Source organism: Brachyhypopomus gauderio, chromosome 1 (assembly GCF_052324685.1).
Source record: "Brachyhypopomus gauderio isolate BG-103 chromosome 1, BGAUD_0.2, whole genome shotgun sequence".
NCBI lineage: Eukaryota > Metazoa > Chordata > Actinopteri > Gymnotiformes > Hypopomidae > Brachyhypopomus > Brachyhypopomus gauderio.
In genome coordinates this window covers 9,124,544-9,147,926 of record NC_135211.1, presented here as the reverse complement: position 1 = coordinate 9,147,926, position 23,383 = coordinate 9,124,544, and the positions used below count along the sequence as shown (strand labels likewise).

Sequence of the window (23,383 nt, the reverse complement as noted above, 5' to 3'; positions counted from 1 at the left end):
AGTACCCCAAGGCTGCATGTCTTGTCTGTTGATGCAAGTGTTCCCTAGTGAGATCCCATGGTCAAGGAGACATTTTCAGTGATGTATAGCAGTTCTGTCTTGTTGAGATTTTGTTTCAAGTGATCAGCACTGAGCCTTGTCAGATACCAGAGGAGAGTCTGGTGGAAGGAAAAAGTTGCAAAGGTTCAGTGAAGTATGGTGATGAAGGTGTGATGGTTTGGGAATGCATTGCCCCACCAGGACATGTACACCTTGCAATCACTGAGGGAGCTATGAATTCAACTCTGTATCAGAGAATCCTACAATAGACTCTTAGGTCATCTGAGTGTGAGCTGACGTTAAAGAGAAGTTGGGTCGTGAAACAAGACAGCGATCCAAAACACACATGCAAGTCGTGCTCTTCCGGCTTTCATGAGAGGCGGTCACACTTATCTCTTGCTCCTGCACTCCCTTCCCTGTTTTTTGCTTAGCTTCTGTGTCTGTCTGTCTTCTCTGTTCTCTGTCTTTGTACCCTAACGCTGCTCTTCGAATTTGAACAAAGAAAATGAATTTGATTAGGTGGTCTCTCAACGCAAATGACACAATTTTTTCCACGAGGAGTCATGGTGAGGGAGAACCCACATGTCCGGACGGAACGTCCTCAGCTGGATGTGTTCGACTCACGGGGTACGTGGCATGGTTTGTGTCTTGCGTCTCTCTCCCTGGAAGATGTTGAAGACGTGTACTTATTCGGAACTTTGATCACTGGGTTTCTGCTGATTGGATTAGGCATTGCCCTGGTGTATCGGGAAATTTAAAGTGGGGTCAGTTATCAAACACCCACGAAAATTGCCCAACATGATTGATGCAATGGGTAGAGCTGTCGGAACGCAGACTGTGACTGTTAGTAAAAGCTTGGATTCGATCGTAGTGGGTATCAATGCTCTACGTGTGAAGTTGGATCAGTTGGGAGACCGCTGACTTCAGAGGAGTTTCGCATACTCAAGGACGGGCTCCTTGCTAAATTCTCCATTCCCGCTTATCTACATTGGCGCCCAAACAAAATTCTCCCTGAAGATCATCGTCTTGGTTACCTGCTCCTACCCCCACACAGGGACTGTCAGAGAGGCTCTTGCCTCCCACCGCGAACTTTGACACAAAAACTGTAGCCAGGCCTCTGGCTCCCCCCTCCCTATCTGAATGAATCACGCCTCTCTCTGCTTGACTGTCTGTGTTATCAATGCTTGCATGTGCTATGGGGATTTTTCGCATGCACACAAGACTGTTGTCCTGTTGCGAGAATATGTGGTCATATTTTTTGTCTCCTCCTAGTGTTTATCTCTCTGTTTCTCCCCCCATTCTGAGGAATTGACGGTGCCTCTTCTGATGCAGCGGCTGCTCTGGGCTTCTGGTGCTTTAACACTGGGCCCCAGGTAGTGTTGCACGGTATACCGATACTAGAGTAGTATCGCGATACTTTGTCATTAAAAACGGTACTATACCCAATTTGATTAGTATCGGTGCTATAGGACTGAGTGTTTTTTTTTTTTTTTTTTTTAAGAGCAGTAAGAGTGCCACACGGGGGCAGTGTGCGCATACAGTAGTGCAGCGCTTGGCTCCTCTCTGCAGAATAAGAAGAAAACGTGTACGATGGCTGCTAATACAAGCAATATTGCAGACCGTCCTCAGCTTGTTGAAAAACTACATGCACAAAGCGAAATATGGAATTATTTTGCATACATTTCAGACAGTCATGGCAACCCCGTGGACACATCAAAACCGGTCTGCAAACGGTGCTTTAAAGCTGTACCAACCAAAAGAGCCAATCGATTCTTTTTACATAAAATGCGCTTTTGTTTGACCCACCCAAGCTGCCGTAATGCACAGAACAGTTTGTAATGCTAAAATGGCAGCTAAAGCAAACACAGTGTGTTCGCAGCCCGTCTTAATAAGCAAAGAAAGCAGCAGAAGTGCTGTGTGGAAATACTTTGGATTCGAAGCAGATACAGATGGAAAACCGAAGGACATGAACAAGCCATTTTGCAAGCCGTGCTTTCGGAACATTTCAACGCAGGGCGCTAAAGCCTGGTTTATACTTGACGCGCCGCGAGCAGCGTGAGGGTCCGCGTGGCGAAAATGATGTAATCGCGGTGGCCTCGAGCTGTCGGTTCGCGAGGTCGTGCACCTCTAGAATTTTGCAACCGCCGCAGCGCAATGAACTGTCATGTTTGCAGGGTTCATACACCTTAACAAGGTGGAATTAAAGCACTTGTACGTCACTTTCAAGGTCCATTTCAATATTTCCCAGCACGTTAAACTTTACATATTTATACATATACTCGAAATTATTTACTTTTTCATCACATTATTTAATGGTTGTTTATTTTCAAAACGCCCAATCTTAACGTCTTCACGTTCTCTCATGTTTCGTCCTGGAATTACAAGAGGCTCGTATTTGTTAACGTAATACAAGAGAACTGTTCAGTCAGACAGATATTTGTTTCAAGCATTTTCAAGCACTTTAATCTAAATTCCAGCACTTTTCAAACCTGAAACAAAGCAACATTAAAATTCGTCAGGTAAATGTTTCTTCCCCTGTTTTTGAGGGGTGTTTCTTTATACTACCACATATCGTTTCGGACAAGCGGTTTGAGCAGGGTTGGGCGAGGTGTGCTGACGCGCACGCTACAGTCATTCGCGAAAGTATAAACCTAGCTTAACACAACAAATCTGGCCAAACACCTGAAGGCACGCATATTTGTACAAAACATTCCAAGAGGTTGGTGATTATTCCCATTTCTAGTATTATAGCATACAAAATTATGTGTCCGATTATGTTATCCTAGCAAATGTTTGTCATATTCTTGGTTTAAGAGCCGTAAGTGCGACAGCATACAGGGAGAAAAAAAAGAGTGATCGTACTACAATGGATCAATCATCTATGAATACTGAACTCTAATACTGAAGTTTTAGTTACTTAAAGAGTTAAAGTTACTTAGTTGTTTAAAGTATACTTAAAATACACTTTTTGCCCTAAACTTTTTAAACTTCTAAATGTGAATTCCAGAGTGCACTACTATTTTTTATGTTAATTTATATTAATGTGCAACTATTTATTTTTCTGTTTTAATGTGGTAGGGACTACACCTTTTATTTATTTGACATTTGTGAAACAAAATACAATATTCATTTGTTTGTTTATAAGAAATGAACAAAAAGCCTTTAAAACAGAAATGAGCACTGTATCTGACTTTGGTATCGAAAATCGTATCGAATTTCAATACTTTTTAAAGTATCGTATTGAAGTTGTAATTCTTAGTATCGTGACAACACTAGCCCCAGGGAACAATATTTTGTCTCCTTGTACTTGTACAATGTGTATGACAATAAAGCTCTTTCTATAATACATTGTGAGACGGTAACAGCAACAGAAGGAATTGGGTTGCAGTTTTTACTGTTATGTGGCGGGTAATCAACGATCACTTTTTCCACACACGGGGATAAAGTGTTTAATAACTTAATACACAAAATGTCTAATGCACAGTGGTTTTCCCCTTCAGGGTCCCTTTTATGCATTATTAGGTTTTGATATACTGGTAGCTAGTGTAAGAATTTTAGAATTGGAGTAATGAGGTCAGATTTCTTTGTTCTGGTAAGTATTCTTCAGCTAGCTTTTGAATAAGCTATTTAACTGTGGACTTGAAATGGCCAGCATAAAGATGAAAATGTGCTGGAGATAGGAAAAATGAACTAGACTCTCCAGGTCCAACTTATAAATGAACATTTTCAATATATTCTTCACATGGTAAAAAGCTGACTTTGTTTTTGATCTGATACAACTGCTGAAGTTTAAACCTGACTCCATTACGGCTCCCGGTATGTAAAACACTGCACTCTGTGGTAATTTACATGTCAGATATGATGACATACACACAGAATGTTGCTCATTGAAGGCGTACCATCACATACTGCTCGGAGAAGACCACAGCCCCAGTGGAATTAGCTTAGACATTTGTATCACAACCAACACCAATTAATTTTATGCCAGCTAAAGTTTGTGCTACCAGAAGTCTGTGGAAGGAGGCTTCTGATTGTTTTTCCATTTGGTAATTAACATTTGAAAATGCATATGATTTACAGCTGGAATTTCCTAAATTAGCACTGTATATTCTTTTGAGTCTCTGTATGAAAAAAGGTGTGAAGGAAATACTAGGGTGCTGTTTAAGGGACAAAGCATCAAGAAATACTCTTGTTCAATACTCTGACATGAATTAAAATTAAATTAAAATTAGTACATTTATTTTTGGTTAACATCCAAACTTTAAAAGGGAATGATAGTTTGATAATCCCTAGAAAGAATGTTTCATATAATGTTAACCTCACAACTGATTGACATGGAACATAATGTAATATTCTTACAAAGCTAACATTCCAGATTGTACAAAATGTAAAACAATATTAATAATAATCCAGTGTGCATCACCAGAATGCTTTAATAGTCCCTCTGTGTAATGATCCTGAAATGTCCACAGGTACTTTCTCCAGAACTGGATTGTAACACAAAGTTCTGTCCTTCCTGGGTTTATAGTGCCACTGGGTTTTTCCAGTCATTTTGAGAAACAGGTTCAGCTTGAATCCTCGACTCTGCGAAACACAGCTAGGTAATTCTTGCCTCCATTCCTCTGCACTTTCTTTCCTTCTTCTGTGCAAGTTCCCAGACGACTGACAATTAAATCATCTTTCTGCAAAAAAGGCAAAAGTTCATATAAAACTCATGTAAAAATTACAATATTTACTGTATCCCGAGTCGGACACATTCAACACTGCTGTTTGAGTCAAGTCAAGTCAAGTCAAGTCAAGAGAACTTTGTCAAAAATCTATGTAACAAGGTTAACACAGAAGTTTGAAATTGCGTTTGGCCAGTTCCAATGTGCAGTTTAGCAAACATATGTTGATAATCACTCACTAACTCACTTACACACACACATACACACACAAGCAGTGCAAATTAACATACTGTTACAGAATATTAACATAGTAATACACACACACACACACACACACACACACACACACACACACAGTGTGCAGTAAAAAAAAAACAAAGGCTAGACACACACACACAGTATGCAGTAAAAGGGCTAAAATACTAGACAATAGGTAGGCATACATACATACACATAGCAGCAGAAAGGACAGTCAGTGGTCAAGTAGTTGGATGTAATATGTAAGGTGCAAGGGTAAAGTGCATGGTGAAAGAAATGGAATGTTTATGAGTAACTTTGGAATGTTTATGTAGTTCTCATCAGTGTGTTGATGAGTCTGATGGCTTGTGGAAAGAAGCTGTTTCCCAGTCTGGTGGTACGGGACCGTACGCTGCGGTAGCGCTTCCCTGATGAGAGTATTGAAAGCAGCTTGTGTGCTGGGTGAGTTGGATCTTTGGTGATGTTCATTGCTCTCTTGAAGCAGTGTGAGGTGTACAGATCCTTGATGGCTGGTAAGGGTGATCTGATGATCTTTTCTGCAGTCCTCACCACCCTCTGTAGTGCCTTCTTGTCTGCAGATAGACAGCTGCCATGCCAGACAGAGAGGTTGCTGGTCAGGATGCTTTCAATGGCACCCCTGTAGAAGGTGGTGAGTGCAGATGTGGGCAGGTCGGCCCTTCTCATCCTCCGCAGGAAGTGGAGTTGTGTCTGCGCTTTCTTGACCAGGGCGGTGGTGTTTGTAGACCATGTGAGATCATCTGTGATGTGCACTCCCAGGAACTTTGTGCTTTTCACAGATTCCACAGCACTGCCATTGATGATGAGTGGGATGTGTGTTTGTTGTTTTTTCCTAAAGTCCACAGTTATTTCTTTTGTTTTGTTGACGTTGAGAAGCAGGTTGTTCTTCTCACCAGTGAGAGTGTGAGTAACACCACAGTCAAAAGCAGAATGGGGTACAAAAGATTTATCAAATATTGGCTGCTTGGTCAATATTAAATCACAAATAGAGTGATATTATTGATGTCTTACTAATTGTATTATATATATAATCCAAAAACCAAACAAAATACACACACTGACTTGGTCTGTGCATTATTAACTGACATTATCACAGAATACTTATTAAAGGCTGACTGATTAAAGATGACATGCTCGGAGCCTTCTGCAATCTTGAATTTGCTGGACATATAGGACCTCGAACCCAAATGCACTCAAAATATACAGATTACATTTTCTCTACAAAACAAAACTCTCTTACTGAGATATGGCTTACAGTAGGGACAGTAGAGAGACAGATACAAAAGGCCTATGCTAACATTTTTATAAGTGAAATTCTAAAACATTTTATATCAAATGCAGATAGCTACATTATAGAGTAATAGGGTTGCTATGATGTCATGGTTTCAGTTAGTCGTGGTCACAGGACGCTTATCTTACCATCAACAAAATATTAATTAAAAGCACTTTTATCTAGTATGATATCTTCATTATTACCCCTTCCAAAACAGCTGTTCTACTCTCTTATGTTTCTGAACAACCTGGACCCGACCAGACGACTATATGGCCCTAAATGAAGCTTCTCCCTCTGGCTATAGATACAGTTGTGATCAAATTTATTCAACCCCCACTGAAATAAAGTGTTTTGGCCAGTTTGACATTGATTTTGATCATTTCAGTCATCTTATTTACAATTATATCAAAGAGGCACTTATAAATTAGACAAACATAACATAATATTTATGATGGAATAACCACAAATGTCTTTACTGTGCTCACATCATTATCAGTTTTATTCAACCCCCTAGTGACATTATTTTTTAGTACAACATCCTTTTCCAGTTATGACAGCTTTCAAGCGTGAAGCATAGCTTGAAAAGTGTCTTGCAGCGACCTATGGGTATCTTAGCCCATTCTTCATGGGCAAAAGCCTCCAGTTCAGTCACATTCTTAGGCTTGCGCACTGCAACTGCCTTCTTTAGGTCCCACCAGAGGTTCTCAATTGGATTTAAGTCTGGTGATTGCGATGGCCACTCTAGAATGTTCCAGCCTTTCATGTTCAACCATGCTCTAGTGGACTTGGATGTGTGCTTCGGATCATTGTCCTGTTGGAAGGTCCAACGTCTCCCAAGCCGCAGGTGTGACTGACTCCATCACATTTTCCTCCAAGATCTCCTGGTACTGAAGGGAATTCATGGTACCCTGCACACGTTAAAGCTTTCCTGTACCATTAGAAGCAAAACAGCCCCAAAGCATAATTGACCCCCCGCCATGCTTCACAGTAGGCAAGGTGTTCTTTTGTTCATAAGCCTGGTTCTTCCTTCTCCAAACATAGCGCTGGTCCATTGTCCCAAACAGTTCTAATTTAGTTTCATCTGACCACAGTACACTGTTCCAAAACCTTTGTGGCTTGTCCACATGACTTTTGGCATACTGCAGTCGACTTTTCTTGTTCTTTGGAGTCAGCAAGGGGGTGCGTCTGGGCGTTCTGGCATGGAGGTCTTCGTTATGCAGTGCGCGCCTTATTGTCTGAGCTGAAACTTCAGTGCCCACATCTGACAGGTCTTTTTTCAGTTCCTTAGCAGTCACGCGGGGATTTTTCTCCACATTACGCTTCAGGTAGCGCACAGCAGTCGCGGTCAGGATCTTCTTTCTGCCACGACCAGGTAACGTTTCCACTGTGCCCTTTAACTTGAACTTGCGAATGATACTTCCGATAGTGTCTCTTGGAATATTTAACAACTTCGCAATCTTTTTATATCCATTGCCATTCTTGTGAAGAGCAATAACCTCTTCTCTTGTCTTCTGGGACCATTCTCTTGCCTTCACCATGCTTGGAAACACACCAGTAGATGTCTAGAAGGAGCTGAGTATCACAGTCCTTTTAAATCTGCCTAATTGGTGCTTACCATGCTTGATTGCTGCTCGTTGACATCCACAGATGTTTTCAATACCTGATGGAAAACACTGGAATGAACCTCTGTTCTTAGGAGTGGTAGTCGTAAAGGGGTTGAATAATTGTGTCAATGAAGAAATCACAAAAAGGCCATTTAATACTTTATGACAAAAAAATTGATGCTATCTTAGTTGCATTTAGTTCTTTAACAAGTCCTTGTAAGATTTCATTATGAACACAATTACAAATGTGCACTGAATTCCATAAAACCCTTCGCAGCATTGGGGGTTGAATAAATTTGATCACAACTGTATGTTCATAACCCCCGTCCAAATGGTCAAGGAGGTGGGGTCGCCACAATATACGACTCTAATATAGGCATTTCTCAAAAATTTGGCTTCACGTTTAATTCTTTTGAACATCTCATCCTCACTGTTTCTAATGTTTCAAATTTAACAACCAACAAAGCGTCGCAGTCGTTTATGTTAATTACTATTTACCGCCCCCCTGGTACATACTCTGAGTTCTTGCAGGAGTTTTCCGACTTCCTGTCTCATGTAGTGCTATCAGCCGATAAGGTGATTATAGTTGGTGATTTTAATATCCATTTTGAAAATCTGTGACTCTTAGCATACATTTTCAAGCAATTCTTGATTCAGTGGGTATCACTCAGAATGTGGTGGGTCCTACGCATAACTGTAGTCATACTTTAGACTTGGTCTTGTCATTTGGTATTGACATATCCAGTTTAGCAATTCTTCCTCAGAATGAGGCTGTTTCTGACCACAGCCTCATAACGTACGAGTTGTGTTTAACTGACTGTATTCATCGGCCAAACTATAACACCCAGCACCATAGCCGTGCTCACTGATAATTTACCGGGTCTGACAAACACTGATTCACCTGTAGCTCCGGAAGGACTAGAGCGTTTCACCGAGCACGTTGAGACTTCCCTTCGTACAGCTTTAGACAAGGTTGCGCCATTACAATATAAGAGAGTCACTGAGAGAAGAATAGCACCATGGTACAATGAGCACACGCGTAGTCTCAAACGAGCCACGCGGATCCTGGAGCGTAAATGGCGAAATTCAAAGTTAGAAGTGTATAGACTATCATGGAAAAGCAGCCTTATTGAATATAAGCATGCCCTCCATACGGCCAAGTCCTTATACTTATCGGCCTTAATAGAAAAACATAAAAACAATTCAGGACTCCTTTTTAAAACTGTTTCCAGCCTTCCGAGGAGTCACAAACAAATCAATTCTCGAATTCCACTAGAGTGTAGCAGTAACAATTTTATGAAGTTCTTTAATGATAAGATTGATAAAATTAGGGAGCCTGTCAACATGCCAATGCACCTTGACAGCTGTCTGGTCTTCTCCGATGCCCTGTTAGAGTCCCCAATTGGTCGCGAGGATCTTATTTCACTGGTGAAATCTGCTAAACCCTCCACATGCATACTAGATGCTGTACCAACCCATCTACTTAAAGAATTACTGCATAGCAATGTAGAACCGTTGCTTACTATAATAAACTATTCTCTGAGCCTGGGCTATGTGCCCAGTTCATTTAAACTTGCGGTCATCAAGCCGCTAATTAAAAAACCTGGTCTTAACCCCCAGGAACTGTCCAACTATAGGCCAATTTCTAATCTGTCATTCATATCCAAAATTTTGGAAAAAGTAGTTTCTTTTCAACTCTCTTCCTTCTTACAGACAGAACATGTCAGAGTTATTTCAGTCTGGATTTAGAGCTCATCACAGCACTTAAACTGCACTGACTAAAGTACTGAATGATCTCTTAGTATCCTCTGATAAAGGACACATTTCTTTTCTCATACTGCTAGACCTCAGTGCTGCTTTTGACACCATTGAGCATAATATTCTACTTACTAGGCTGGAGACACTCATTGGCATAAGAGGTCAAGCACTCTCCTGGTTCAGGTCCTACCTGACAGATCGTTACCAATTTGTACCAGTAAATAATGAATGCTCAGAGCATTCTAAAGTAAAGTATGGTGTCCCACAAGGATCTGTACTGGGCCCTATACTATTCTCATTATATATGCTACCACTGGGCACTATCATTCGTAGGCATGGTATTAGCTTCCATTGCTACGCAGATGATACTCAGTTGTATATATCCTCTAATACAGATGATATCACTACAACTCGCAAGATTGAGAACTGCGTCCAGGACATTAAAAACTGGATGGCATCTAATTTTCTTCAACTGAATTCTGACAAGACTGAGGTGCTGATTCTTGGGCCTAAAGCTGCTAGAAGCAATTGGGCTGATATTCCCCTTACCCTAGATGGTTTTTCAGTAACACCTAAATCTACTGCAAAAAGTTTAGGTGTCACTATTGATTCTGATCTTTCATTTGACGGACATGTATGCAATGTCACTAAGGCTGCTTTTTTCCATTTACATAATATTGCCAAGCCGAGACACTTTCATTAGCTGACGCAGAGAAACTGGTCCATGCTTTTGTCTCGTCAAGATTGGACTACTGTAATAGTCTTCTAATTGGATGCTCTAAACAGTCCATAAAGAAGCTACAACTTGTACAAAATGCTGCAGCTCGAGTCCTAACTAAGGCCAGGAAATTCGATCATATTAGTCCCACTCTCGCCGCATTGCACTGGCTTCCGACTAAATATCGCATTGAATTTAAAGTTCTTCTGTTAACCTATTGTTACGGAACAGCTCCGGACCCTTCCCTGTGGGCAGTGCCGTTACGTCGTCTGCGTGTCGTTATGTCCATGTTTGTACTTCCGTGGGTGTGGGTTGTTTGTGAGCGTGTTCGTGGTTACACCTGTGCCTTGTCTCGAGGTCACGTGGGTCTGTGTAATTCACCTATTTAATGTGCATTAACGCGGTGTCTTGTGCTCGTCTTTGTCTAAAGTTTCGTGCCTGTGTGAAAGGTGTATGTACTGTTTGCACTCCGCACGGAGCTTCACGTGTTTTGTCAAGTGTTAAACGTTTAACGTGCCACAATTGACGTTCGTCGTTCCTCCTGCATCGAGCGTCACAGAAAGACGAGCCGAAAAATGCCGGGCTACACATCTGCGCGCAAGAAGGGGAAGACGAAGGTGAAACACCACCACTCTTCTTCCCCCGCACGCCACCACGACACCCCCGTCCCAGTAGGGGTGAAGCAGCAGCAGGAGCCTGTCAGCGCGTACCTGCTGCGTCAGGCTTCGATGGCCGGAGATGAAGAAGAGGCGGGAGTATTTCGGCTGGCCGCACGAAGGGTGTGGATGGAGAGGCACCGCTCTCCACCCCCGGCGTACCCTGAGGAGGATTTAAGAGGGGACCCCTTCTTTGAAGCTGCGTGGCGAGAGGGACTCCGCGCATTGAGAGGGGAGTCCTCCCCCCCGGCAAGCGGTGATGAGGGCGAAGGGGGCCCTCTGGTGGTGTACGCGGGTATGGTGGCCGCGACACCTCCCGAGCTCGACTCGGGGAGTGACGAGTCGGGAGAGGAAGAAGTGGACGACGGGGCCAGTTATACGCCGTCCGTGTATTCTGCTCCCACCTTCTGCTACGGCGAGGAGGAGAGAGACGTCAGCCCTCCGCCGTCAGAGTGTTCAACTTCCACCGTTTACTACGGCGAGGAAGAACGAGACGTCAGCCCTCCGCCGTCCGTGTATTCAGCTCCCACCGTCTACTACGGCGAAGAGGAGAGAGACGTCAGCCCTCCGCCGTCAGAGTGTTCTACTCCCACCGGCTACTACGGCAAAGAGGAGAGAGACGTCAGCCCTCCGCCGTCAGAGTGTTCTACACCCACTGTCTACTCCGGCGAGGAAGAAGACGACGACGACCTCTCTGTCTGCTCCGAAAAGACCGTTAGGTCGGAGAAGGGGCACCCGGTCAGAGTGGAGGGTCCCTGCGCGCCTTCGGAGGGGAGTGAGATGAGCTGGTCGTGCTCCCCGAACTCCGAGGAGCCGATGTCACTGGGTCAGGAGCTCTCGGAGGAGGAGGAGGAGATGGAGACGTCAGGGGGCGAGAGGACGCCACCCCGAGAGGCGCGGGGAAGCGCTGGCTTCACTGGCGGCCAGAAGTGGGGTTTCAGGGCGCCGGCAGAGGCGCCTCGTACAGCTCCCGGTACGCGGCGCGGGGCAAGGCTCCCGGTGGTTCTCCAAGGAGCGGCAAAAGCGCCGCATCGTGCCGCAGCCAGCACGCGGCGAAAGACGCGTCCTCCGGTAGCACCCAGAGGAGGGGCAAAAGCGCCGCCTCGTACAGCAGCCAGCGCGCGGCGAAGGACACGTCCTCCGGTAACACCCGGAGGAGCGGCAGAAGCGCCGCGATCACGGCAAGAGGGCGCAGGTGCGCCCGGAGCGACACCCAGCACTTCGTGCGCTGGGGGCTCCATCCCGACCGGAGGGATTCCGCCTCCTGTCTACCCTGCTACCCCAGGGGGGTTTGCGCCGCTGGCTGCAAGCCTGTTAGCGGGGAGAGCCGTGCCATGGCTGCCTGTACCTGTCTGTTTGTCCATACCGTTATGTGTCCCTAACCTACTATTCCCTTTTGTGCCCCTTGTGTTTAATGTTCCAGTGTGTGTGATCGTCCACGTGCCGTTGTTTAATGTTTTCTCCCCTGTCTTCCCAGGGAGGGTGTGCTAGAGCTGTCCGCGGCGGTTCCCGCCGTCGGGGGTGACTGCTCTCGGAGGCTCGTGTTCCCGGGGGCTCCGGACCTGCCCGTCGGTGTTTGTTCAGGGCACTCCCGCTACACGGGACGCTCCGGGAGTAGCGAGCCCCTGGCGGGGGGTTCTGTTACGGAACAGCTCCGGACCCTTCCCTGTGGGCGTGCCGTTACGTCGTCTGCGTGTCGTTATGTCCATGTTTGTACTTCCGTGGGTGTGGGTTGTTTGTGAGCGTGTTCGTGGTTACACCTGTGCCTTGTCTCGAGGTCACGTGGGTCTGTGTAATTCACCTATTTAATGTGCGTTAACGCGGTGTCTTGTGCTCGTCTTTGTCTAAAGTTTCGTGCCTGTGTGAAAGGTGTATGTACTGTTTGCACTCCGCACGGAGCTTCACGCGTTTTGTCAAGTGTTATTAAACGTTTAACGTGCCACAATTGACGTTCGTCGTTCCTCCTGCATCGAGCGTCACACCTATAAGGCGTTAAATGGTCTCGCCCCACAATATCTGAGTGAACTCATTGCTTACTACAACCCATCTCGCCCTTTGCGCTCCCAAAATGCTGGATTTCTCCTAGTTCCAAAAATTTGTAAGACTACAGCCGGAGGCAGAGCTTTCTCCTTTAAAGACCCCCAATTATGGAATAGCCTTCCAGCTCCAATCAGAGATTCTGACACAGTTCCAATCTTTAAATCTAGACTTAAGACTCACCTATTTAATCAAGCATTCAGCTAATATTCCCCTTGTAAGGTGTAGGGGCTTGGGGGCCCCCAGACGTTGAGATTTCTGGTGATCTGAGATGTTGATGCCGTCATCCAGCTGTGTCATGGCATCACTATTTGTGACAATGACTTGACTGGAAAGCAATGTCTTAGTGAGCCCTCATGCCTGTGGTCACCTTTGAACCCCTCCCTTTAGTTATACTGCTATAGATTAGCCTGCCGGAGCCACATGCTCATCACTGGCACGTGAGCTATGTACATTTAAATTAATGGTGGTTTAAATCCATGTCCACTCAGTCTGTATTTCTATCTTCTTGCATGCCTCCACCCAAGACGATTGGATACAGGCACCTGTAGACACCTGGGGGATGGTCTGGCTTGCCGGTGGATGTGCTGAGGGAGGGATCGTGCTGATGCTGGCCCGCCTGAGGCCCACCACCTGAGGCCCACCGCCTGCACCGAGGGGACTGAGGCTGCTTGGTGTAGGTACCATGCTAAACCAGCAGGTGGCAGTACCACTGGCAACATATTGAACAAGCTTGCTTTGACGGAAGTAAGGGTGTGTCTACAGTTCAGGTGTTTAAATACCCTGAACAGCCATTCATCTCTCTCTCTCTGGTTTGACCGACACATAGGTTAGACCTATTAAAGAGAGGCTCCGCCACTCCTCTCTCTCCGGTTTTTCTTTGAGAACACGCGAACTTTGCAACGACTAACGGCAAACAGCTGAAAGTCGTATTACTTAATTAACGAGCCCGAGTTATGGTGCAATCTAACCAGCAACCGATCAACGTTACCGCGACAACAGATTCACCGAACGACTTCAATCAAGCTTGCTAACGCGGCCACACGGACTGAAACAAAGGCGATCAACTCCCTGTTGTTAAACCGTGAACGAGACTCGCGTTCCTGGACGATTCCCCAGCACACCTGGACGACGTCGTTTAATCAACGAGGAGCCTGCGGTGGAAATTCCCTCCTAATTCCAGGAGAATTCAGGGAGGACGACACTACCCCAAATCCTCAACACGTGAGACTCTTAACGCTGGGCATAGTTTATAAAAGGGCAAAGTTATTTGAACTGTAGAGTTAACCAAGCTTTCTGTTAATACATTCTGAATGTGTTTAACTTTATTTTCATAATCTTCATCAAGATTTGTACATACAAAGTTCTCTTTGCTGTGCATGCCACCATCTTTTATTTATCTGATTAATGGACAACTTGTAGTCTTCCCCATTCTCAGACACATCACATTAATTTTTAGTTATTAAGCCAGCTCCATTACTCTTTGTTCTGACCACGTTGGAATAAACCAGCTGAGCTAATTAACACAGTCGCGCTGCTCTACTGTTTAAAGTCGGCGCCATTTTAGTTGCTTTGTTCTCTATAGGAGAACTGAAACTACAACTCCCGCCTCCTCACACGCGCACAAGCGCGTGCACACATTACTCTCCTCCCCTTTTTACACACACACACACACTAGATACCCAGTCTTCACTGTAAATGTACTGATCCTTGTTGATGCCGTTTGTTTTAGAATAGTTAGTTTTAAATAAATGTATCATTTATTTTCACCAAATTGTCTGTGTTGATGTCATTCAAAAGTGGTTGTTGCCAAAACCTCCAAAGAATTCATAGTTAAATCCTTCAGATACCAAACCATTAATTACCCTTAGTTAATAACTAAATGTTATGGTTCTGGTATAATTAGAATATGAGACTGATTCTAAAATTAATGAGACTGATTAATAATTAAGGTAAAACAAATTATATCTACTTTAAAGGATTAGTAGGTGAAACCCCTACATTGGCCGGGGAACAGGAGCCTTGACTGTTGCTGTGGAACTGTGGAACCACCCTACAACCACGGACTTGTGTTAACGGGCCGCCCAATGGAGGATGGGTTTCCTTTTGAGTCTTGGTCCTCCCAAGGTTTCTTCCTAATCCCCACCCTATAGGGAGTTTTTCCTCGCCACTGTCGCCTTTGGCTTGCTCATTAGGGATCTGGACCCATACAATTGTAAAGCTGCTTTGTGACAACGCGTGTTGTGAAAAGCTCTATATAAATAAATTTGACTTTGAACAACGTAGGTTGGAATTCAACCCCCTTTGTCTGGAGTCCCCGTAAACCATACAAATAAAAATCTCAGATTTACCATGAGCTTTACCTAGAATCAGTGATCCAACACACACCACCTCCAGATAGCCACTGGAGGTCACCCTAAACACAGTATTAACTGTAGTTATTACAACCACACACCTGTTCCACATCTCCCTTAATCAGACTGTATAAAGACTACTTTGAAATGCTAGCCATCAGTAACTGAATCAAACTAAATCTTCTGTCATGCTAGTATATTGGTATTGGAAAGTTTTACTGAAGTGGCACTTATAAATATTGATACAAATATTCTATATTTATATTGAATAATGTTAGGTATTTTCAGACATGTGAATTAGAAATGAGTGATGATATAGTGTTAGGATTACACTCTCCAACACTCTCATACACTCCTCCATTTATAGTCAGTCACTGCATGTTTTTGTTTTGGAGTAGTGTCTTTGAAAGAAGGACTTAAGGTAGGAGGAGCGGTTTTTTTAAGGTGGATATTTTCTAAATCTAGTGTTCACTTGTTGGTTTCTATAAAATGTTCTACTCCCACTTTAATATTAGAGCCAGGTGTGCTAGGTTAGGGTTGGAACTAAACTCTGTAGGGTGGTAGATCTAAAGAAGAGCGTTATGTCTGTAACACCACCTCTGGCTGGCCACCAGAGGACCCCCTTGCCAAAGTTTGCAGGTATGTGGTCATAGCACACACACACACCTGCTTCACATCTCCACGAATCATATTCTGCATAAAGACTCCCTAGTGTCACTGGCTCTTTGTAAAGTACTTACACTTCACAATCTTCTGTCTAAGTCTGTCTTTTGTGCTCACAGTTTTAGACTCTTAACTTTCGAAATCTGGTGTGTGTACATGTTGTAGACCTAAAATAAGATTTTATGCTTAGACTAGTATGTATATTTGAAGTCTCCTAGTTACAATCCACCAACAAAGTCAGTTAATCTGTAAAACAGCAAAACAATGAGGGAAAAGGGAACCTGCAAAGCACTTGGAGTTTGAAACATACCAGCTCATCCTCGGACACCCTGCTGAACAAGGGATGCTTTGTAAAGTGTGTGAGCATCCACAGGTGAACCTCTTCTACATCTGTGTTCGTATATACCAAACCCTAAAGAAAAAAACAAAACAAACAAAAAGAAGAACACATAAGATCCATTTCTGGACCAAATAAAGCCATTACTGATGAACATCACCAGCAGTAATAAAGACATGTAAGTAAAATCTCTATAGCAATTAATTAAAATCGCAATTATATTGCTACATACCACAACCGTGATATGGTTTGCAGCACTGTGTTATCATTTGACCAAACTGTTTTTGGATCATCACTCAGCCTTTATTCAAAAGACCTCTAGAAAACTCATCAGAAACACAGGAAGTTGACCAGGAGAGCATACAATAAAATGTAGAGATTTATTAGAATTTTTCATACATTATGAAATTCTGACCATCGTATGGCAAAAAGACATCTCACCAAAAAAATAATCAATCTGGTTGTGTTACCTTTAATACTTTGAACTGCTACCATTAATCTTCAGAGAAAAGGACTGAGATAGCTTGAGTAAACAACAGAGCGTATCACAGTGTCACTAGAATTTTCCCTGGAGTTACAGCAGATTGTATAACTAGAATACAGGTTTCTTGGAAGCTGGAAAAGATTTTAGCAGTGTGCATGCAGTAATAATGACATTTTAACTAAATGCATCACTCTGCAAAGGCAACTCACTCCAGGCGCAAAAGTAAGCCGCAAATTTTAATGTACCACAAAGTTCCAAAAAGTCTCTACATTTTTTAATATTATATACAGTTGGTGAATCAGCACATTTAATTATTGTAACCGTTTATCATAAAAGATGAACATGTGTGTATTATCTTATGCTGAATATGAAGAACAGCAACAATGTTCACCATTACAAGGAGCCCAAACCTATAGGACTCCATGTCATCCTATACTGAAAAACAATTTGGCTATTCATGACATGCCAATAAAAACTACTGAATATCATGTTGGTTCTGCTGTTTCATAATGCATGCTGACTCTCCTGCCACCCCAAAAGAATCATACAACAGTAGCATTAGAATTTATTACTGTCATCTTGACACATACTTACAAAGTTGGCTTGTCTCTTGGATTCAAAATAGTGAGAATAGTGTAGGAACAAAAATCAAGCAAAATTAAGTGGATGCAGAAAAGTAGTGAAAGAGATAAGAGGCAGTTTGCAGTGGTGTGCCTCTGTCAGCATAAAACAAAAACTACAAACCCTACAACTAATAAAGCCTGTCCAATCAGGAGATCATGCAGTAAACCTTCCAAAAGACCATCATGTATTCTAGCTCTTATTCAAACATAAAAAACAGAAGCGTTAATAGTGTGACAATTAACAAAATGCAAAGCCAGTCTCATTGAGAACCATCATCAGCGTAAAGAAGAACAAGGAGTCCTGGAAGTGATGAAATGGCCCAAACAGAGCCCTGATCTTAACATCAAGCCTGTCTGGGATTACATGAAGAGACAAGTCTACATCCACAGATGACCTGTGGTTAGTTCTCAAAGACATTTGGAACAACCTCCCTGCTGTATTCCTTCAAAAACTGTATGCAAGTGAACATAGATTAGGGCTGCACGATTCATCGTATTTTTATCGTTATCGCGATGTGAAGTTTCATGATAAACACATCGAAAGGCCGCGGGATGCGGTTTTTTGGGCTACTTTTGAGTTGGGCTACTGCGGAAGTTACAAGTCAACACTAAGAATCGATCGCGATATAATACTTAATTTGTCTCCATTTCACACTCGCCACCCCCCCGCCGACAACTTACACTCGCAGATTTTGTGCAGGATATTTTTGTAGGACCTGGCAACCCTGGAGTGAGGTAAACACGCTCATCAGACACGCGATTTGGTTTAAGCCTGGTTTACACTTGATGCGGCGCGAGGGTCCGCGAGGCGAAAATAAGTAATCGCGGTGGCTTCGCCCGTGCGCAATGGCCTCGCGCGCTGTCCATTCACGAGGTCGTGCACCTCTCGAATTTTGTAAGTTCGTGCGTGCCGTGTCTCAGCGCAATGAGAACAGTCATGTTTGCAGGGTTCATACACCTATACAAGGTGGAATTCAAACACTTGTACGTCACTTTCAAGGTCCATTTCAATCATTCCCAGCACGTTAAACTTAATTGAATTAAATATTTATACATATACTCTAAATGATTCGAAATAATTTGCTTTTTTAATCACATTATTTAATGGATGTTTATTTTCAAAATGCCCAATCTTAACGTTATCACGTTCTCTCATGTTTCGTCCTGGAATTACAAGAGGCTCATATTTGTTAACACAAGAGAACTGTTCAATCAGACAGATATTTGTTGTGAAACGAAGTAGTTACAATTTCAAGCATTTTAAAGTAATTTAGCCTAAATTCCAGCACTTTTCAAACCTGAAAGACAAAGCAACGTTAAGATTGGTCAGGTAAATGTTCATTCCCCTGTATTTGAGGGGTGGTTTTTTTTTATACTACTAGGCCTACATATCATTTCGGACAACACTACAAAGAATGTGACACGGCAAGATTAAACGCTTCTGCCGTTCGCGGAGGTTCACGAGGTGTGCGGAGTCACGCGCTACAGTCACTCGTGAAAGTATAAACCTAGATTGAATCTATTGTTGAATAAACCTGCAAAATATTTGGAATTATTCTGGATTCATTACACAGTAAAAAACAAAACAAATTAACGTGCTGCTGTTCAGAGAGACACTACATTTCTGTATTTTAATCTTAATTTATCGTGGTTCACATCGATATCGGGATATCCAACAATGTTATCGCACATCGCAATTCTAGTCCATATCGTGCACCCCTAACATAGATGAACTAATGCTGTTCTGAAGACAAAGGGCATTTGCTCACTTTGCTTATTGCCAATACATAATGCAATTTACAATATAAACTATTGCCACTTCTATTTTGGAAAGCATTCTTGCATCGTAAAGAACAATACAAATAAGATGCATAGCTAGAAGGCACAGTAAGGGGGAAGGGGGGGGGGGGGGGTAATCTGATCTAGGTCCTAACTAATGTTTTGATGTTTTAATAATTTTCACCACAGAACAATAATCAATAAACCATGCTTTCACATTATTTCAATGGTGTTGATTCAGACATAGTATCTATATATTTACACAATGTGGAGTTATTGGACAGGAAAGAAAGAGAAAGTAGGCAATGAACTAAATCAAAACTAAATATGCCAAAGCCTTGGACGGTTAATGAGATGGAAGATGAGAGAACACTGAGTATTTTTTTGTCTGAAAGTACTGGCAGCTGACGATACGAGACAACAAATTAAGGGATATTCAACCCCATTAGAGATACTAGCGGTTATTTCAAAGGTTGAACTTTATTGCTCTAGCAATTTGATTTCATTTCTATCAATTTTTGATGAATCTAGTGACATAAGTCCCAAAAAGTGGGAGCACATTATAAAGTATGAAGAAAACAAAATGGAGTCAAGGATGGATTCTTGGAGAACCTCACCAAAACAAAGATCACCACATGAGGACATCCCATCTCTAATGCAGACTAAAAATGTTAATTTTTTATTATTATTATTTCTTGTTGTTTACCACTATTGTTCCAGTACCAAAGACAACCAACATACCCTGAACTTAATCTGAATGACTGGTGACATGTTGCTCTAACCTCCACTTTGTTCACTATATAAATCCTGCATACATTGTTAGATCACGTAGTTTAGTTTTACTCTAAAAAATGTAAGGGGATTTGCCATTTTTCTACACTGTGTAGGTCTGGTTTCTGCTGTGCTTCATAACACAGTTCAAGCATCATGGAAAATAGAAAACACAATGTCATGCATTATTGCTTTTTAAAAAGCTCCAAGGAATCAGAACACTTCTTACCCCTATTCTCAGTATGTAGGCATACTCAGCAAGTAAAGAGGGACTGATGATCCTCCATTTGTGCTTTGTTTTCTTGAAGTGTGGATCCGGAAAGAGGAAGAACATCTTGCTGAGCTACAGAAACACAAATCAGATATTACATCATTTGCATACCTTACTGTAGAGCATTCTGTGTAGTTCTATTTCCATCATTTTGTTTAGACAGTGCTGTGAGCAAACATCAATCCTCAAGAACATTTTTATTAGGTTTATTAGAGCTGATATAGGTTACCAATCCAAGACAATTTGTTAGTTGGGTTTTGTTTTTTGTGTTTTTTACAGGCCGTCCACTAGAGGACAATACGAAAAAAGACCAGATGTAATTTTCCTTTGATGCCTTTGAGATGGGATTGACCACTTCTGTAAGTTAGACACCCTCTAAATAGATTGTTTTCTTATGTGCTGGTGCCCTGCAGCATCTTACTCAGTAGTCATCACGTGGGTCACAGTGGATGCTGCTCTGTAGGGCTTTTGCGTCCAATATTAATTCCCTTCATAAAAGTTATGAGTTCTAACTTCGCTCTTATTCATAATAGGTTTTTTAGATATCTGGCTTCTCTAGAATTTGGCTTCTTAAAAGGTTTTAATGAGGCTTGTGGTGTTATGATTAAAAGTTCTTATACTAGAGCCTTCTATAAACATTGCAAGAGTGAAGATCGTACCAATCATCATTATTTGATTGAACTTTGAATTTTAGCTGGGAGATGTTTTGTATTCTTTTTCATTAGGGAAGTTACTGGATCAGTTTATTGTTTGTTGTGTTGGCATAAGGCCACCCTGAAGTTTGTTTTGATTGTTGGGATACCATACCCATACCATACCACTTTATTTATAAAAGCACTTTAAAAACAACAATAAAGCTGACCAAAGTGCTGTACACAATACAAAACAGAGAACAGGGAAAGTAATTAAAATGACACAAGGATATAAAACAAACACAAACAGTTAAACAGTCTGAGTCATTATGCTGATTTAAAAGCCAAGTCATAAAAATATGTTTTTAAATGGGTTTTAAAAACACCGAGTGAGGGAGCGTGCCTGATGTACTGCGGTAACTCATTCCAAAGCTTTGGAGCTATGCATGCAAACGCTCGATCCCCTCTAAGTTTGCGATGCGTCTTTGGAACAGTTAAAAGCATCTGGTCAGCTGATCTAAGGGACCGAGATGGAACATATGCACATCACTGTGCATTATTTTTAGTTGTGCTGTATTTTTAGTTGCACTATATTTTACATAGTCAGAATAAAATATTGCCACCCCTGTGTCGGGAATAAAAAAAGTACAAAGGTGGTGATTTAAATATTCTCACCACATAAGTTGATAAATTATTTGGTGATTTACAAATTTGAATAGTAGCACGGTATTTATTATAAATTATTTTCAGACATATTTATGCTTTACTGACACAATAACATTTATGTTATATGAAATGGTTTTGTTTAAATCAAGGTTCCACAAGACCTAGGAACACATTAACAAACTAGCACTAAACTGATGGTCCCCATCAAAGACTTAAAGCTAAGTAATTCAGTTTTATATTCAAACAAGTTTGCGCTTCCTACCTGTCCCTTAGTAAAGAAGTTGGGAAGATACTTCATAGCATTGCTTCGGAGACAGGCGATGTTCTGGTACTTGCCTGGCTCTGCAGCTCGAAGGGAGCGAATGCGGTCTTGTACATAGTCTGAAACTTTCACCCTAATTTCCAGACCCAGTATCAACTGATCTGGAAACAATGGTGATAATTCAACTACAAAAGAAAATAAAGTTTGTCAAACACTACTTATTTTGTAAATTCTATGAGACTTTTTATGAATAAGGATCAGTGGAACATTTTAAGAAAATGTGCTTAATGCCTTATTTTAAGAACCAGTATTGTCTCTCTCAGGCATAAAATGTAAGTAATAAAGATGGGTCTATTTTACTAGAATGAGATATGTGCTAAGGCACATTTAAATGTCCTCGAGCATTTTTATATCTGAATAAAGCCTCCATAGAGGTGTCTAGTGGAATAGGGTACGTGCTTTTTTAAATATTTACCAAGCAGTCCACCGTATCCACAGCCGATATCAGCGAACTCTACTTGAGCCGTTCCTTTAACCAACTGTTTTCTCTTCTCTTCTGGCAACAGACTAAAATACTCAGGATACAGCAGAGACCAGTCCATCTCCTCTGGGCAAACAGGGCTTGAAACGAGACAGAAAAGTTGCAGATTATAAAACACACACAAGACCGTGCCCCATGCACTTGCTGGTGTTGGTTAGCTCAGTTCCAAGCTAGTTAGCTATCGATATCTTTAACGTTGGTTATAATACGAACAGAAAATCAGCTAAACCTTAAACTGCTTGAGACTTACTACTCAAATGTATGGTCCGCCATCGGGTTGGAGTGGGCTCGTTGCCGATAATAACGCTTCTGTGGCATAGAAACACTCATCTTGAACTTGCTAATCAAACAACGTCGGTTATCTTTAAGTAGGTAGAATGGAGGTTCAACGGACGCATGTTTTTAACGTCATGAATTCAACAGAAAGGAGACGCATGTTTTTAACATCGTCAACGCGCCGAGACTCTGATTGGCGGAGCGGCTTGCACGTCTCAGTTACATAAGCATAGTTAGCCGTCATGTTTGCCAGGTTTTAATACCGTGTTCGGCACGAGGCTGAAGTTGGTTACTTATTCGCAGCTCCGTATTCGGCGGCTGAAGTTGGTTACTTATTCAAAAAGGTTATGTTCACGATGCGTGTTTGCTGCGCACTTTGTTTAAAAGCGATAGATTAAACGTTACATTAAACGAGCGTAGGAGCAGACATTTAAGAGGTTATTGTTTCCCATACTGATTTTGTGAATGTAAAAAATAAAAATATAATGAAAGCATTTCATTTGTAAAATGGTTTCTATTTCAAGTCGTTTCAATTGTATGCAGTTTGTACATGATGATTGAATTCGTCAAAATTTCTAACGTAAGGAAACATGTTCTTAGATTTGAAAACTAAAAACACAGAAATGCTGTTCTAGAACACAAATAATCGGAAGAAGAAATATCAGCACACAACATGGCATATTGAGCAGTGGGCAT

At 42.1% G+C, this 23,383-nt stretch overlaps 2 protein-coding genes across 5 annotated transcripts in view; one reads left to right on the top strand and one right to left on the bottom strand.

Moving 5' to 3' along the window:
• Nucleotides 1-15,263, top strand: part of LOC143485253 (uncharacterized) — a 29,059-nt gene extending 13,796 nt beyond the window's left edge. The window contains exons 8-9 of one of the 2 annotated variants that reach the window (XM_076984649.1): nucleotides 13,556-13,698; nucleotides 15,030-15,263. In XM_076984649.1, the coding sequence (XP_076840764.1) occupies nucleotides 13,556-13,665 (110 nt within the window). In that variant the 3' untranslated portion in view covers nucleotides 13,666-13,698; nucleotides 15,030-15,263. Of the gene's footprint in view, nucleotides 1-13,555; nucleotides 14,553-15,029 lie in introns of those variants that run through there. The other variant, XM_076984722.1, reaches the window with a different exon arrangement.
• On the bottom strand, nucleotides 3,410-22,848 carry mettl1 (methyltransferase 1, tRNA methylguanosine). 3 transcript variants are annotated; one of them, XM_076984921.1, is made up of 6 exons: nucleotides 22,662-22,848; nucleotides 22,346-22,491; nucleotides 21,871-22,031; nucleotides 20,269-20,382; nucleotides 16,356-16,457; nucleotides 3,410-4,721 (listed from the first exon to the last, which is right to left on the bottom strand). In XM_076984921.1, exons 1-6 carry the CDS (start codon nucleotides 22,739-22,741, stop codon nucleotides 4,605-4,607), a joined length of 720 nt encoding a protein of 239 aa, XP_076841036.1. In that variant the 5' UTR covers nucleotides 22,742-22,848; the 3' UTR covers nucleotides 3,410-4,604. The 3 variants fall into 3 exon arrangements, with proteins under 3 accessions (XP_076841036.1, XP_076840970.1, XP_076841096.1); XM_076984855.1 differs by having other exon boundaries at nucleotides 21,871-22,055; nucleotides 22,662-22,842; XM_076984981.1 differs by lacking the exon at nucleotides 3,410-4,721 and adding an exon at nucleotides 4,730-7,915 and having other exon boundaries at nucleotides 21,871-22,055; nucleotides 22,662-22,847.
• Nucleotides 22,849-23,383: the final 535 nt, after the last annotated feature.